The sequence below is a fragment of the Rhamphochromis longiceps genome, linkage group LG23, assembly GCF_057381845.1.
Source record: "Rhamphochromis longiceps isolate RC_006_pf linkage group LG23, R_longiceps_female_GT1.1, whole genome shotgun sequence".
NCBI lineage: Eukaryota > Metazoa > Chordata > Actinopteri > Cichliformes > Cichlidae > Rhamphochromis > Rhamphochromis longiceps.
The window spans coordinates 18,424,461-18,436,722 of NC_140578.1; the positions used below are offsets into that span (position 1 = coordinate 18,424,461).

At 38.4% G+C, this 12,262-nt stretch overlaps 1 protein-coding gene across 1 annotated transcript in view; it reads right to left on the minus strand.

Annotated features, from left to right (window-relative positions):
- Positions 1-237: 237 nt before the first annotated feature.
- Positions 238-12,262, minus strand: part of LOC146641586 (uncharacterized) — a 33,739-nt gene continuing 21,714 nt past the window's right edge. The window contains exons 13-20 of the mRNA XM_085399584.1: positions 11,774-12,262; positions 11,464-11,683; positions 9,006-9,216; positions 7,915-8,103; positions 6,798-7,032; positions 6,079-6,158; positions 5,270-5,325; positions 238-2,993 (exon numbers count right to left, since the gene is read on the minus strand). The exon at positions 11,774-12,262 is cut by the window's right edge and continues 2,549 nt beyond it. Of these exons, the coding sequence (XP_085255710.1) occupies positions 5,292-5,325; positions 6,079-6,158; positions 6,798-7,032; positions 7,915-8,103; positions 9,006-9,216; positions 11,464-11,683; positions 11,774-12,262 (1,458 nt within the window). The 3' untranslated portion in view covers positions 238-2,993; positions 5,270-5,291. The remainder of the gene's footprint in view (positions 2,994-5,269; positions 5,326-6,078; positions 6,159-6,797; positions 7,033-7,914; positions 8,104-9,005; positions 9,217-11,463; positions 11,684-11,773) is intronic.

A 12,262-nucleotide genomic window follows, 5' to 3' on the forward strand; every position in this document is an offset into this window, starting at 1 on the left:
TTATTTTAGAAAAATGTGACTGTGCTAGCTCACAATTACACATCATGTCTGAATAGTTTTTTCTCTTCACGCTATTATTGGGTGAAAAATTATGGCTTGTTAGGGTTATTTTAAATCAGTGGAAAAAATAAATAATATAAAGAAACTTTCAGAGTGGCCAGACAGATTTAATAATTGGATAGAAAGAAAGAAAATATTAAGGTATATAATATCCTTATTTATAGTAAAAGTTTATATAAAAAAGTGGGAAATTTATGGAAAAACACTAAAACAGAAACTCTGAGTAGGATGATTTTTTTTTTTATCAGAAATTTACATTTTACATTTAGAACACTCAGGTTTGGTCAGAATATTGCCCTCCTGTGCTGGCTGTACATACCACATAGAAAACACAATACAAAACAAAACATGGAGGAAAACAGAAAGCCCGAGACCTGCATGCAAAACAATAGAACATGATCCATCAACTTTGCTTTAAAGAAGAATTTTGGGGTTGAGAAGCCATTTGAGTCACGACTGACATTTTGAAACAGTTGTTTTGGATTCAAGCATTCTAAAGTGACAAACATACACCAAGCTTAAACATATATGAAAACAAATATCAGTGGTTGTACTATCAACTACAGTTAGTACAAATCATTTAGTTCATAGCAACAAACAGAAAATTCAAGTACTTAAAAAGAGAAAACAAAGACAGATTTTAAGAGGCTGTTTTGCAGATGAGAACTTCTATTCTCTTTATTTCATCAGTCATAATAATTTGTCTCTCTGTTAGCACCTGGTTCATAAAACGGGAAGTCGTGAATTTTTTATAAATGATTGCTTTCATGTAAGTTAACATCTTGTGCAAACATAACAGCAAATGAATGAAATTTTCAAAACTTTCTCAGTGTAATTTACATAATATTATAATACCTCGTCAAAACCATAACTTCTTGGGGAAAGCTAGTAACTTGTCAGTACAAAAAATACCTGATTTGACCACCAACACCTTCTCAGAACAAGTCAGTCACCTGTCTGAATAACACAGTAACTTGTAACCTGTAAAATAATGTTTTACTTTGGCAGAACAATAATAGTTACTTGAAACACGATAGGAATTTGTTCAAGCAAGATAGTAAGATACTGCCTTAAGAAAACATAAAGTACTATATTTATCAGAAACATAACACCTTGGTAGAAAACAATGTGTTGAAATGAGATAGTAACTTGTGCAAATACAATAATAAGAATATTAATTTCTTGAGAAAAGGAGAGGAACTTACAGTCATGAGAAGAAGAAAGTTTTCACAGAAGTGTAGTTTTGTGAAAAACCAAGTGAACCCAATGATTTACTGGCTTCTAGAGGGGGATTCTACAAGATGTATGGATGGAACTTAAAGTAATGGGTTACTGTTTGACATTATCATGTCCCATCATTGTGTAAGAATTTTGGCCCACTCCTTTTCTTTGATGGTGCTTCAGCTCATTGAGTTTTGCACAGCTCTCTTAAAGCCCCACAACAGGATTTCAAACAGGTTGAGGTATGGACTTTGCCTGGATCATTGCAACACCTTCATTATTTTCTTTTTCAGCCATTCTGTTGGAGATTTGCTGTGTTTGAGATCATTGTCTTGCTGCATGATCCAACTTAAGTGCTGGACAGATGATTTGACTTTAGAATACTTTGGCAGGCAGACAAGTTCATGGTCACCTCAATGACTGCAAGGCCCCCATGTCAAGTGTCTGCAAAACAAGCCCAAATCAACACCCTTCCACCACTGTGTTGACGGTTGGTATGACGTGTTTGTGCTGAGGTGCTATGATTGGTTTTCTCCAAACATGATGCAGTGCATAATGGGTAAAAATCTCCACTTTGGTCTTGTCTGTCCAAAGGACATTGTTCCAGGAGTCTTGTTGTTTGATCAGATGCAACTTTCCAAACCTAAGCTGTGCTGCCATAATCTTTTTAGAGAGAAGAGTCTTTCTTCTTTCTAAAAAGATTTGCTGAGATGTCCACTCCTCTAAAGATTGTGACATTGTGTTAACATACATCTGAATGCCCAAGACAAGTAAAATGCCCAAACTTTTGCTTTTGAAGAGGTCACACTCACTAAGGATCACTGACTAAAATGCATTTAATTAGCAGCACCTGTCTGCTACTTACCCTCAAGAATAGATAGTCTGGAAGAAGACAGTACCTGCAGTGACTTATGACTTGTCAGAACATGACGGTGCCTTCTCTGAAGAAGAGAATACTTTTTGGAGAATGATAACTTTCTTGAACTTCACAAAGATATACAACACAATGACAGGCTATGCATGTTCAATACATCAGTTAATGTTCCAGCAAGCACTGACTAACAAATGTAAACATTCCCATTTGCAAAGTGACTGATTGGGTGAACATGAAGCAGAAGGAAAAAAAAAAGGAATTTTGCTGATTCAAGCATGGTTTTATAGTGATGTATATATTTAAAACAAGGGCTCTGAGATTCTACACATCATATCCCAGAAAAAGCTACCAGAGCAGCAAAGGCACTGATGGGGATGAGCGTTGCAAGTCACAGCTGTCCGAAAAACCACGTCAGAAAAACAGAAATTAATACCAAAAGACATATATTAAAATAATGTTACTGGTGCAAAAATTAAAAACTATACTTCAGACGTGCTTCTTTAATATGACAGCAGTGACAGGCAAGTTGGGATATTATCAGAAACCCTTGAATTTAAGCTAAGGTGAAAGTGTAAGACAGAGGTATGCAGCTGTGAAACTGTTGAGAGGTTAAAAAGCAGTTACTGAAGTCTTTGTACAGAATAAATAAGCAACACAGTGAATACAGGAAAAGTTGAAGTTTCAAGGTAAGAGAAGAGGCAACCTCAAGGATCCCAAGTTCATTTCAAGGTCCCTCAGAAGTAAAACACTCTTCTTAGAAAATAAACTCCAAGATTGTTGAACATTTGGTCACCTTCATCTCTACTCCCTTCCTCAACACACAGACGAAGGCAGGTTTCTGTAGAGAAATTAGGACATTTATGCAGGTCAATGAAACGTTTTTCATCACATAAACAACTAAACTAAGCTTTTATTGTGCAGGAATGTCAGCAAATCTAAGAAGAAAATCTGAGGAGTTAAACAATTCCCAAGCTGAGATGTTTGCAGTGATGCTAATCCCTTTCAGCCACTCTAGATAAAGTCTTACTCTTAAGGAAATACATGGTGAGAATTGTTCTCTACATTTCCATCAAATACTCATTCTTTGGTCAAGACTGGGAGGTCAGGAGATACTTTTGGTTCTATGTATAGTTAGACTCTGAGACAACTTTTGCTGTTTTAGCTATTTACAAAAGAATATTAAAGTTCTTGTAAGAGTTCACTTTTTGAGGGGTTTAATAGAAATAAAGCAAGAACCATTGAAGAATTAAATGTATTTGTATACATAGTCGACTGTTTTCAGACACTCAAATGCAGCTGAGCAAAACAATGAAAAGCTGGACAAAATTCATAATGTGTGTTCTTCTTCATTTAAGCAGATTGAAGATGTGGAGATGGTTCCAAGTGAGGAATTTGGAAGCTGCATCTGTGCAGCAAAACAGTATGTCCTCAGACTGCAAGTAAAATAAATCCATCAGAGAAAACAGTGGGAACATTGGGCAAGCATGAATCACAAATGTGTTCATTCAGAGAACAAAACAACACACTGGTAAGTTCACCAACATTAAAACCTGGACCTTCACAAAAGACAACAGAGGGTGATGAGTCCATCTCCATGGAAAATCCCTTCACAAGATCCAGGCAACCAGGAAGTAGGTACATGAATACAGAAAAATCACTTAATATAAAAAGATGAGTTCACAGGGAAAATCCAGAGGATTCCTGTATCGACAGAAGCATAGAGCTCAGGAACAGCGTTCTTTGGAAAAATGAATCAGAGATTAACCTCTAGCAGGAAAAGCTGGAGGTAACTTGGAACAAATCATGACCTGAAAGGCACAACACGAGCTGGAACACATTACAGTTGGAAAGCATAGATATTAATGGCTTCAAGTGGCGCTGCCGTTTAATGTTGATATGTTACAAGGCAGAAGAAAAAATATGTTATCTGTTCACATTAATCCAAATGTAGGGAAACAGTAGAATATTGAACAATTAGACCTGAACCCATTGGAGCTAAATTTCACTGTTGAAGACAAAACCAAAGCCAAAAAGAGCCGTGAATAAACAAAAAGTGAAGCAAAGAGGATATAACTTGTTTAGTCAATGAGTTCATTGTCCGCAAAGGATTCTCCAGAAAGGGTTACAAATCAACAATGTAGCCTTAGTTTTATTTGAGACCCTGAAAATAAAGGATGGTTTATGCACTGTTATTGTTAAACTGTTCAACTTAAAGTCTGAACTTTGAGTCTATATTAAATGGTAAATGGCCTGCATTTGTATAGCGCTTTTCTAGTCCATAGGACCCCAAAGCGCTTTACACTACATTCAGTCATTCACCCATTCACACACACATTCACACACTATATTAATCTTCATATTCATCATATAATCATCATATAACTTTAATATGTTCTGGGACAAAACTGAAATAACAAATTACATATTTCCCTAAGACATGGTCATCTTCATAGACACATCAAGAAATGTAGAAGTAACATTTATTTCAGCTGTACATGACCTGTACAGATGAAATCAGCTTAGCCAACATTTTCCTAGTGGCCCAATATTTTTCAGACTTTCCAAAACCAACGATTTGACTTTATTCCACTTTTGCTTTCAGACATTTTCACAGTTTGCCTGTTTTGTTACAAATCAGTAAACAAATTGGAAACAGCGGCAGCAGCCCAGGGTTGGAAATCAAAACCAAGTCCTAGAAATCTACAAACCTTTATTAAAAATGTAAAAGAAAAAAAGCAAAAGATTTATGTGTCATGAGAGGAGGAAAATTAGAACAATGCTCCTGGCTGGGTCTGGCTATATTGTCTGAATATAAGCCAAGATCAACCAAATATCAGGACAACAGGAAGGAATCGCACATGGTGTAGATTTGTCTGTGGTTCAAAAATTGTATTTACAGTTAAATGCAGACACTGAGGTGTAACTATCAGTAGGCATAATGGAACTGTGACCGCGCTCTTCATCCTCAGAAATGATCTAACTTTGCCATGTATTTTACCTTAGAGAATGGGGATATGTTTCAGATAATTACTATCTCTGCTGTCCTGTAGCTTTAACTCTGTCACATTTTCCAGTGTACTGTAAATAAATTTCAGTGGGTGGGTTTGTTGGTACCTGGTCAGAGGCTGCTGGATGGTTATGTGCTGGAGCTCCCTCTCCTCTCCAGGAATCTGGTCCACCAAATAAGAGAAAATTGGATTAGTTTGCTGGTTTTGGCTGCTGACTGATGAGGTCCAAACAGGCGACTTCCAAACCACAAAAAAAAAAAAACCCAAATTAAACCGAAACATAAACAGGCGAGCAGAGAGAGGGAGGAGGATTATTGTTTGTATGTTTCTGCACATCTGAGGTCAGAGATAGTTTAAAGCCACCCGCCAGACCATTCCTGCTATTTTTAAATGTTTCCAGTGTTTTTCCTCAACTCAACTCTCATCATGATGGAGATTAGGCTGAGTTTAAAGCAGTTTGTTTGGTCTGAAGCTTCTGCACAGGCCGTTAGTGTAACCGCTGAGGAAGTTTCACTGGGTTTTATTTCCCTGGAGTACAAAAGATATTTTTCATACACTTCACGATGAGAGTTTAAAATCATCAACTTAACCACAAAAACCTACAGAGTAAACTCATTACCAGTGGCATGGAGTTTGGATATGATTTGTTTGAGTTTGGCTTTCATTCATTGTATTTTTCATTTTAACATTTATGTACAAAGCATTTCTAAGTTATATTGAAACATTCAGTTTTTTTCCGGTTGCACACTCGTTTTAGCAATTCAGAAATCATTAAATTCCTCGCTCCATGTTAGTCATAGTAGGATTAATCAGAAAATGCAGCTAACATGAAGATTATTTCTTTAGCTCTTTTTAAATTGGATGTTCACACCTTCAGCTTATGTTCACTCTACAAACAGCAATTAAAAAGCTTACATTTGAGTCTGTCGCACAAATTCTGCAAAGTGTTGATCCCTTGCGCACAGCTCGATTATCCTCAGGCGTTCTTGAATCTCCTGCAGAGAGGTTAGAGGTCAGCACAGAGAAAACATGTTTGTGTGAGAGTCAGTCTAGAGGAGAAAGAGGAGGGGAAGAACGAGGATGAGGAGTTCCTGCATGTAAAAATACCCGTCTGCGTAGTACAGACCTCCTGCTGAGACTGAAAACCTCTGATCCAGAAAAATGTCACAACAGTTGGCCGGCTCTGTCTGAGGTGTCAAATTGATTTTACTTGAAGTAAAGCTTTGTGTAGGAGGTGAAAGTCACTTCCTTTACCAGCTGCCCTGTGATCCAGAACTATAAAAATCAAACCCATAAACTGGGTCCTCTTGAAAAGTTTCCTTTTCTAAACATTGCTGATGTTATAAAATCAGCACCCTTATTGTTCTTGATACAACATGCTCAGTAGTTACCCAATTCTATGCTACATAATAAATTTTTCAAAATCCTAAAACTAAATAGAAATTCATATTTTTCAACTCAATATCTGACACTCAGCTTGTTTATTTAAGCTACCATTTTCACTATTTGAGGGCATGTTCATGGTGTTCCACAAGGCTCAGTTTTGGGCCCATATTTTTTTGCAAATGCAACAAATTCCCCCTGTATGCAGATGACACCCAGCTTTACGCAGCAGAAATGTTGCCTTTTCCTACCTCTTTACTGAGTGTGGTGTTTTGATAGATGTTTTTTATCTCTTCACTGCTGAGGTCTTTAGAATCGCCTACACTGGCAGAGCTGCTGAAGTGAGGGAGCCCGCGATCAGACTCATGGTAGTACTGGGGCACGTCATCATTGTAGCGGCGGTAGTACTGGGCAGTAACAGGGTCACTCTCAAACATCGGGTTGAACTTGGTGGCACGTTCAAGTGTTGGCAAACTGTCACCTCGCCTGAAAGACAACGCAAGTTCAAAAAGTTTGCTTTCTAGAAATGTATTTTTTCTCATTTAATTTAAGAAGAGCAGGAGCTCCAGCCCCCATCATGTACACTTTCTACAGAGGCACCATCGAGAGCATCCTGTCGAGCTGCATCACTGTGTGGTTTGGAGCCTGCAATGCGTCCTGCCATAGAACCCTCCAACGCATAGTGAGAGCTGCAGAGAGGATCATTGGTGTCTCTCTCCCCTCCCTCCAGGACATTTACAGCACCCGTCTCACTAAAAAAGCCCTTTGCATAGCGGCTGATCCCACGCACCCAATGCAAAGCTTCTTCAAGCTGCTGCCGTCAGGGAGGAGACTGCGGAGTCTCCAGGCCAGGACCAGCAGACTGAAGGACAGCTTCATCCATCAGGCTGTCAGGAAGCTAAACTCCCTCCCGATTCTGCCCCCCTCTCCCCTCTTCTCCACCACGGTCTCACTGAACTCTGTCACACACACACTCACTCTCTGACGCACTCACTGGCCTGCTCCAGTCACTTTGTGGAGCATTGGACTGCCATTACCTCATAAGACTTTGCTGTTACACTATCTCTTACCGTACACTACTAAATCTCCATTTGCACTATTTGCCTATTTTGCACCACTATGCCTTCTTACTTGAATATTGTATATTGTATATTGCATAGCTTTTTTTTTGTTATACGTAAAATTGTATTGTATTTATTTAAATTTTTACTTTTTAATTATTTTATTTGCATTTTTCTAATCACTAGGGTTTGAGAGTAACGCAATTTCTATTCTGTGTATGTCCTGTACATGTGGCAGAATTGACAAATAAAGTTGACTTGACTTGACTTGACTTGACTTGTTAAAACGCCAATGATATTGTTGTACCGTAAGGGGTCCTCTGTGTCCTCCCCATCATACTGCTCTTGTAACGACCTAGCCAGGAAAAAGATAATCCCAGCCGCCACCATCAGGAAACCAGCCACTGAGGCAATGGCGATGCCCACCACCAATGGCTCGGAAACATACTCTTCACAGTGTTCACCACGATACCACCAATTTTCTCCAACACGACACCTGCAGCAAAGATTACAAATTTGTAGTACAAATTTGCAGTAAAAACACCAAAGATTATACTGAAATGGTCTAATGGTATGCTTTCAGGCTTTTTCAGCCCTCTTTTATTTAATATTTCTAGAACTGGCCTAGCAGTAATGTAAGCATTACATTAAGTAATATAATGCTGTAATTTCCATTCAGTATACAGCTGAACATCTAAATGCTTCACAGATGTCCTTCAACCTAGGAACATTTTGTGTTCATATTATTTATATTCTCCAAAGTGCTATGTAGCTGTTTGCAGATGAAAAAGGTATTTATGTTTAAGAACAACTGAGACAGATCATACAAAGTGCCTTGTATTTTGTTATAACATTAATCACATATTCACAAGGGCCACAAAGGACAATTTAATTTTAGAAATATATAATGCGAATCAAAAAAGGTTAAAACTTAAAAATGCAATTTTGTTGATAAGAAAAACATATCGAGGTAATATAAGCAGCTTTTATTTTGGAGGTAGTGCCCTCTCTTAACATTTATCTTTAATTGTCAGAGACCGTGCATAAAAATACTGACTTCATATCATAAAAGATACTTTATACCAGAATTCACTACTAGCTAATTTCTACCTGCTGTACCTGCAAAGGATCTTTTTTACTTTCAATGGGGAAAAAGTACTACCTACATCTGTATCTACAGGACATTAACTGCTTAGAAAGATGCATTTTATTTGAAGAAAGCTGACTGTTTTCTCTTTATTTTAAAGTCTTCAAATTGGTACAAGCAGACATATTGCAGTATATTTATACATTGTAAACTAATTAAATATGTGGTAATATACTGAAGAATGAAACCAATGAGGCATAAAATACAGAAACATTGTGAAACAAGAACAGCGATATTTAATTTTCTCTTACCTGCAGATGGCACCCTTGCCAGGGATGATGTCACATTTTCCATCATTAAGGCAAAAATCGTGTTGCACCTCACAGATGCTCTGACATGGCAGGCCATCCACACTCAGATATCCAGCGTTGCACACACACTCTGCTTCACTTGACCACTGATTCACTATACACCTGGAAAACTTGTTACATGCCTGGAACTTACAGGGATCAGCCCGGTCACCTAAGGAACAAACAGTGGAAAATGAAAGGAGCAATTAGAAGACACAGTGTCATATGAAACCATAAGAAAGAGAAGAAGATGCCATCCTACATAAACAGAGGTAAGGGTTCAAAGAGCTCTAGTAAACTCCAGGCCTCAGGAGTCTGCATCTGGTCAGCACTCAAATGACAAAATGTTTGTTGGCCTGGTCTTAATAAAGACAAAAGCAGCACAAGGATAAATCAGTTTATGTTTATGTACTTCAGCATACCCTAGAAAGTGCTGGAAAATCTTAGATGCTTTTCTTAGGCTTTTTCAAGTCTTTTTTAACACAACAATCAATGACTTTAAATATTTCCCATGAGACACCAGACCAGCAGCAAGAGTCCTGACTGTTTGTATCTTGGGAAAATCCTTAAGAGTTCAAGAACAACCAACCTAACTAACCTTTATATGACCCAATAAGGTTGACATGTGCTTGTGCAATGGAAAACCTGCCTCGAGAGTACAGGGAAGATGAGAGGAGTAAACTGATTATATGTACACAGTGAGTCCTGATGCAGTGACTCACTGCTATAGCTTAGGGTGATCAGGCAGTGAGGTGCTCCTCTGATTGGCTCAGACAGATTACAGAGCTACAGCTCAGCAGCAGAGGTGGAGGGAATATGGAGTAATTCCTCCGATAACAGTAAATAAAATCTCATTCTTCTGTGGATAAATCCTAAACTCTGCTGAAATGCAAACATGTATGTCACTGGACTGGCAGATTGGGTTACATGTAAGTCTTGAAACACTATTACAGCAACAAAAAACTTTCTTTTTGGACCTCTTGGTGGCAAATTGTTAATGATGTGTTAAGTGATTGTTCCACTCAGAGTTGTTGTTTTTTGCCAAATTCCACTATTTTAAACTTACACCACTTTCTTAGTTTTGGACCTGTCAAACTACTGTCTTCCTCATAGGATTAGAGACATTTTATATTCTCGTTGAATGTTATGATTCTGCAAAAATGTCCTGGTGCTAATTACATAAAAACAAAAATAATACTTTTCAGGAAAACGGGACAGTTATTTTAGCAACATAGTATACAGACCTAAAGAATTAAAAGTGAACCACAGTGTTAATCTGAATTTAACAAGTAAAATGATTTCTCCTTCCTTTTCTCCCTCCTACACCTGTTTACGAGCTTCATTTAACACATACGTCTTTACACTCCTTTCAAAACCCAGATAAGAATCCTCACTGTCTACACTTAAAGACCTGCAGTTACTGCAACTATAAAAACCAGTTTAGGCTCAAAGGAGCAGCTCTAAGCAGCGGCCATGATGATGTCCCATCAGGGTGAGTCAGTGTGTGCTGCTACTGATCACGTTTCTGCCAGACAGATTATCTCGGGTATTAGATCGCAGTCCTGACAGCTGAAGCCTGTCAGAGCTGCTCAGACACTGCACATACAAATTTAGGATTTAACAGTCTGAGGAGCATCATGGCAATAAGTGCACAAGTAAACAGTAGCTTTGATTTCATTTCTCTACAGCAATAAACACATCTGACTGTATTCCACTTTATTCTACATTAAAAATAACTTACTGGAAAAAGAAAAACTATCAGTACATGACTGGAAAATAAATTTATGTGTTCAGATTTTGAAGGTATTTATTTATTCATATAGGTATTGAAGGGATCGTTTCTGTTTACCCTGAAATTCAAGCCTTAGATGCATAAAACCATGAATCAACTGGATAAAATTTTTAATTAATTCTGTACATTGTGGTTAAGTCGCCACATATAGAAGACAAATGTGTCCTGGTTTGTCCCTAACACCTAATCAGTTTAGGGATGTTGTTTTTCGTGAAGCCCACTGTGATCATAATTGAAATATGCTAAAACTGGAAGGCACTGATAGATACATTCAAGATGCTGATCTCATAATTTTAGTAACTGTATTAAAATTCAAGGGTCTGTAGTTTTAGAGAAAAACATTTTCAACTTATGAAACAGTTATTGTTAATGAATGTAAACTGAATATTTTCAGAATAAAGATAACACCTCAGTGTCAGTTTTAGAGACCCACAACTGGCAAAATTAGCATCTTCATTAAAGCATTAGATGTAATTCTGCACGAGCCTGGTTCTCCCAAAGGTCCCTTCCTGTTCCCTTGTAACAGGAAGGAACCCACTATCCCAAAGTGCTCACTCATGTTGGTGGGGGGGGGGGGGGTGGGGGGTCATCTAATTGTTGGGTGAACTGATTTGAATTGAATCCTACCTGACTCAACATCAAGTGAGTACTTGTCAATTGCGAGGTTCATGGTCTGATAGGCAGTGTTGGCAAAGTCTTCCAAGATTAAATAGACAACATTGGTGACTCCTCTGTGTACTGGTTTACCAAACCTCATCCTACTGTTTACCACAATGCTGCCATTTCTAAAGTTAAGGATCTCCAGGTTCTGGAAGTTGTTCAGGTTTGACTCCAGGTATGGGACCAGCTATGAGGTGAAGATAAAGATGTGTTAGTAGCATGGCATATGAATATGGAAGGTTCCTATTCACTGAGTCATGATTCTTTGAATCCTCACCAGCTGGAGGAAACGCTGCTCCAGAGCCTTGTATTCCGGGGAGCTCTTGTTGAACAGGTCCATTGAGAACACCATATTGGTCACCCTCAAGCTGAAGAAAATTGTTAACGCCCTGCCAGGTCGGGTTGGCAATGCAATGGCATCTAAATCAGAGGCCTGAGCTCCACTGGAGAAGCCACTGCTTTCCCCTTCAATCGACACCCCGCCATACTGGAAGACATCAAAGCTGACAGCGATGCTGGGCACATCAGAGACACCATGTTCAAAAGGTTGGAGTTCAGTCACAGGAACGTGGTCATCAACTTTCTGCACAGAGGAAGGAACAACGACTGCTGGTTTTGACTGTGGATCTGAAAATAGAGTGTGTACTGGGGTTTCACTAAGATCTTCATGTCTTGTGTCCTCACTGAAAACCACAGCTGGTTTTGACTGAGGAACCTTTGGAAGTGGTGTGTTTTTTGAAGCTTCATTAAGATCTTCATGGGTTCG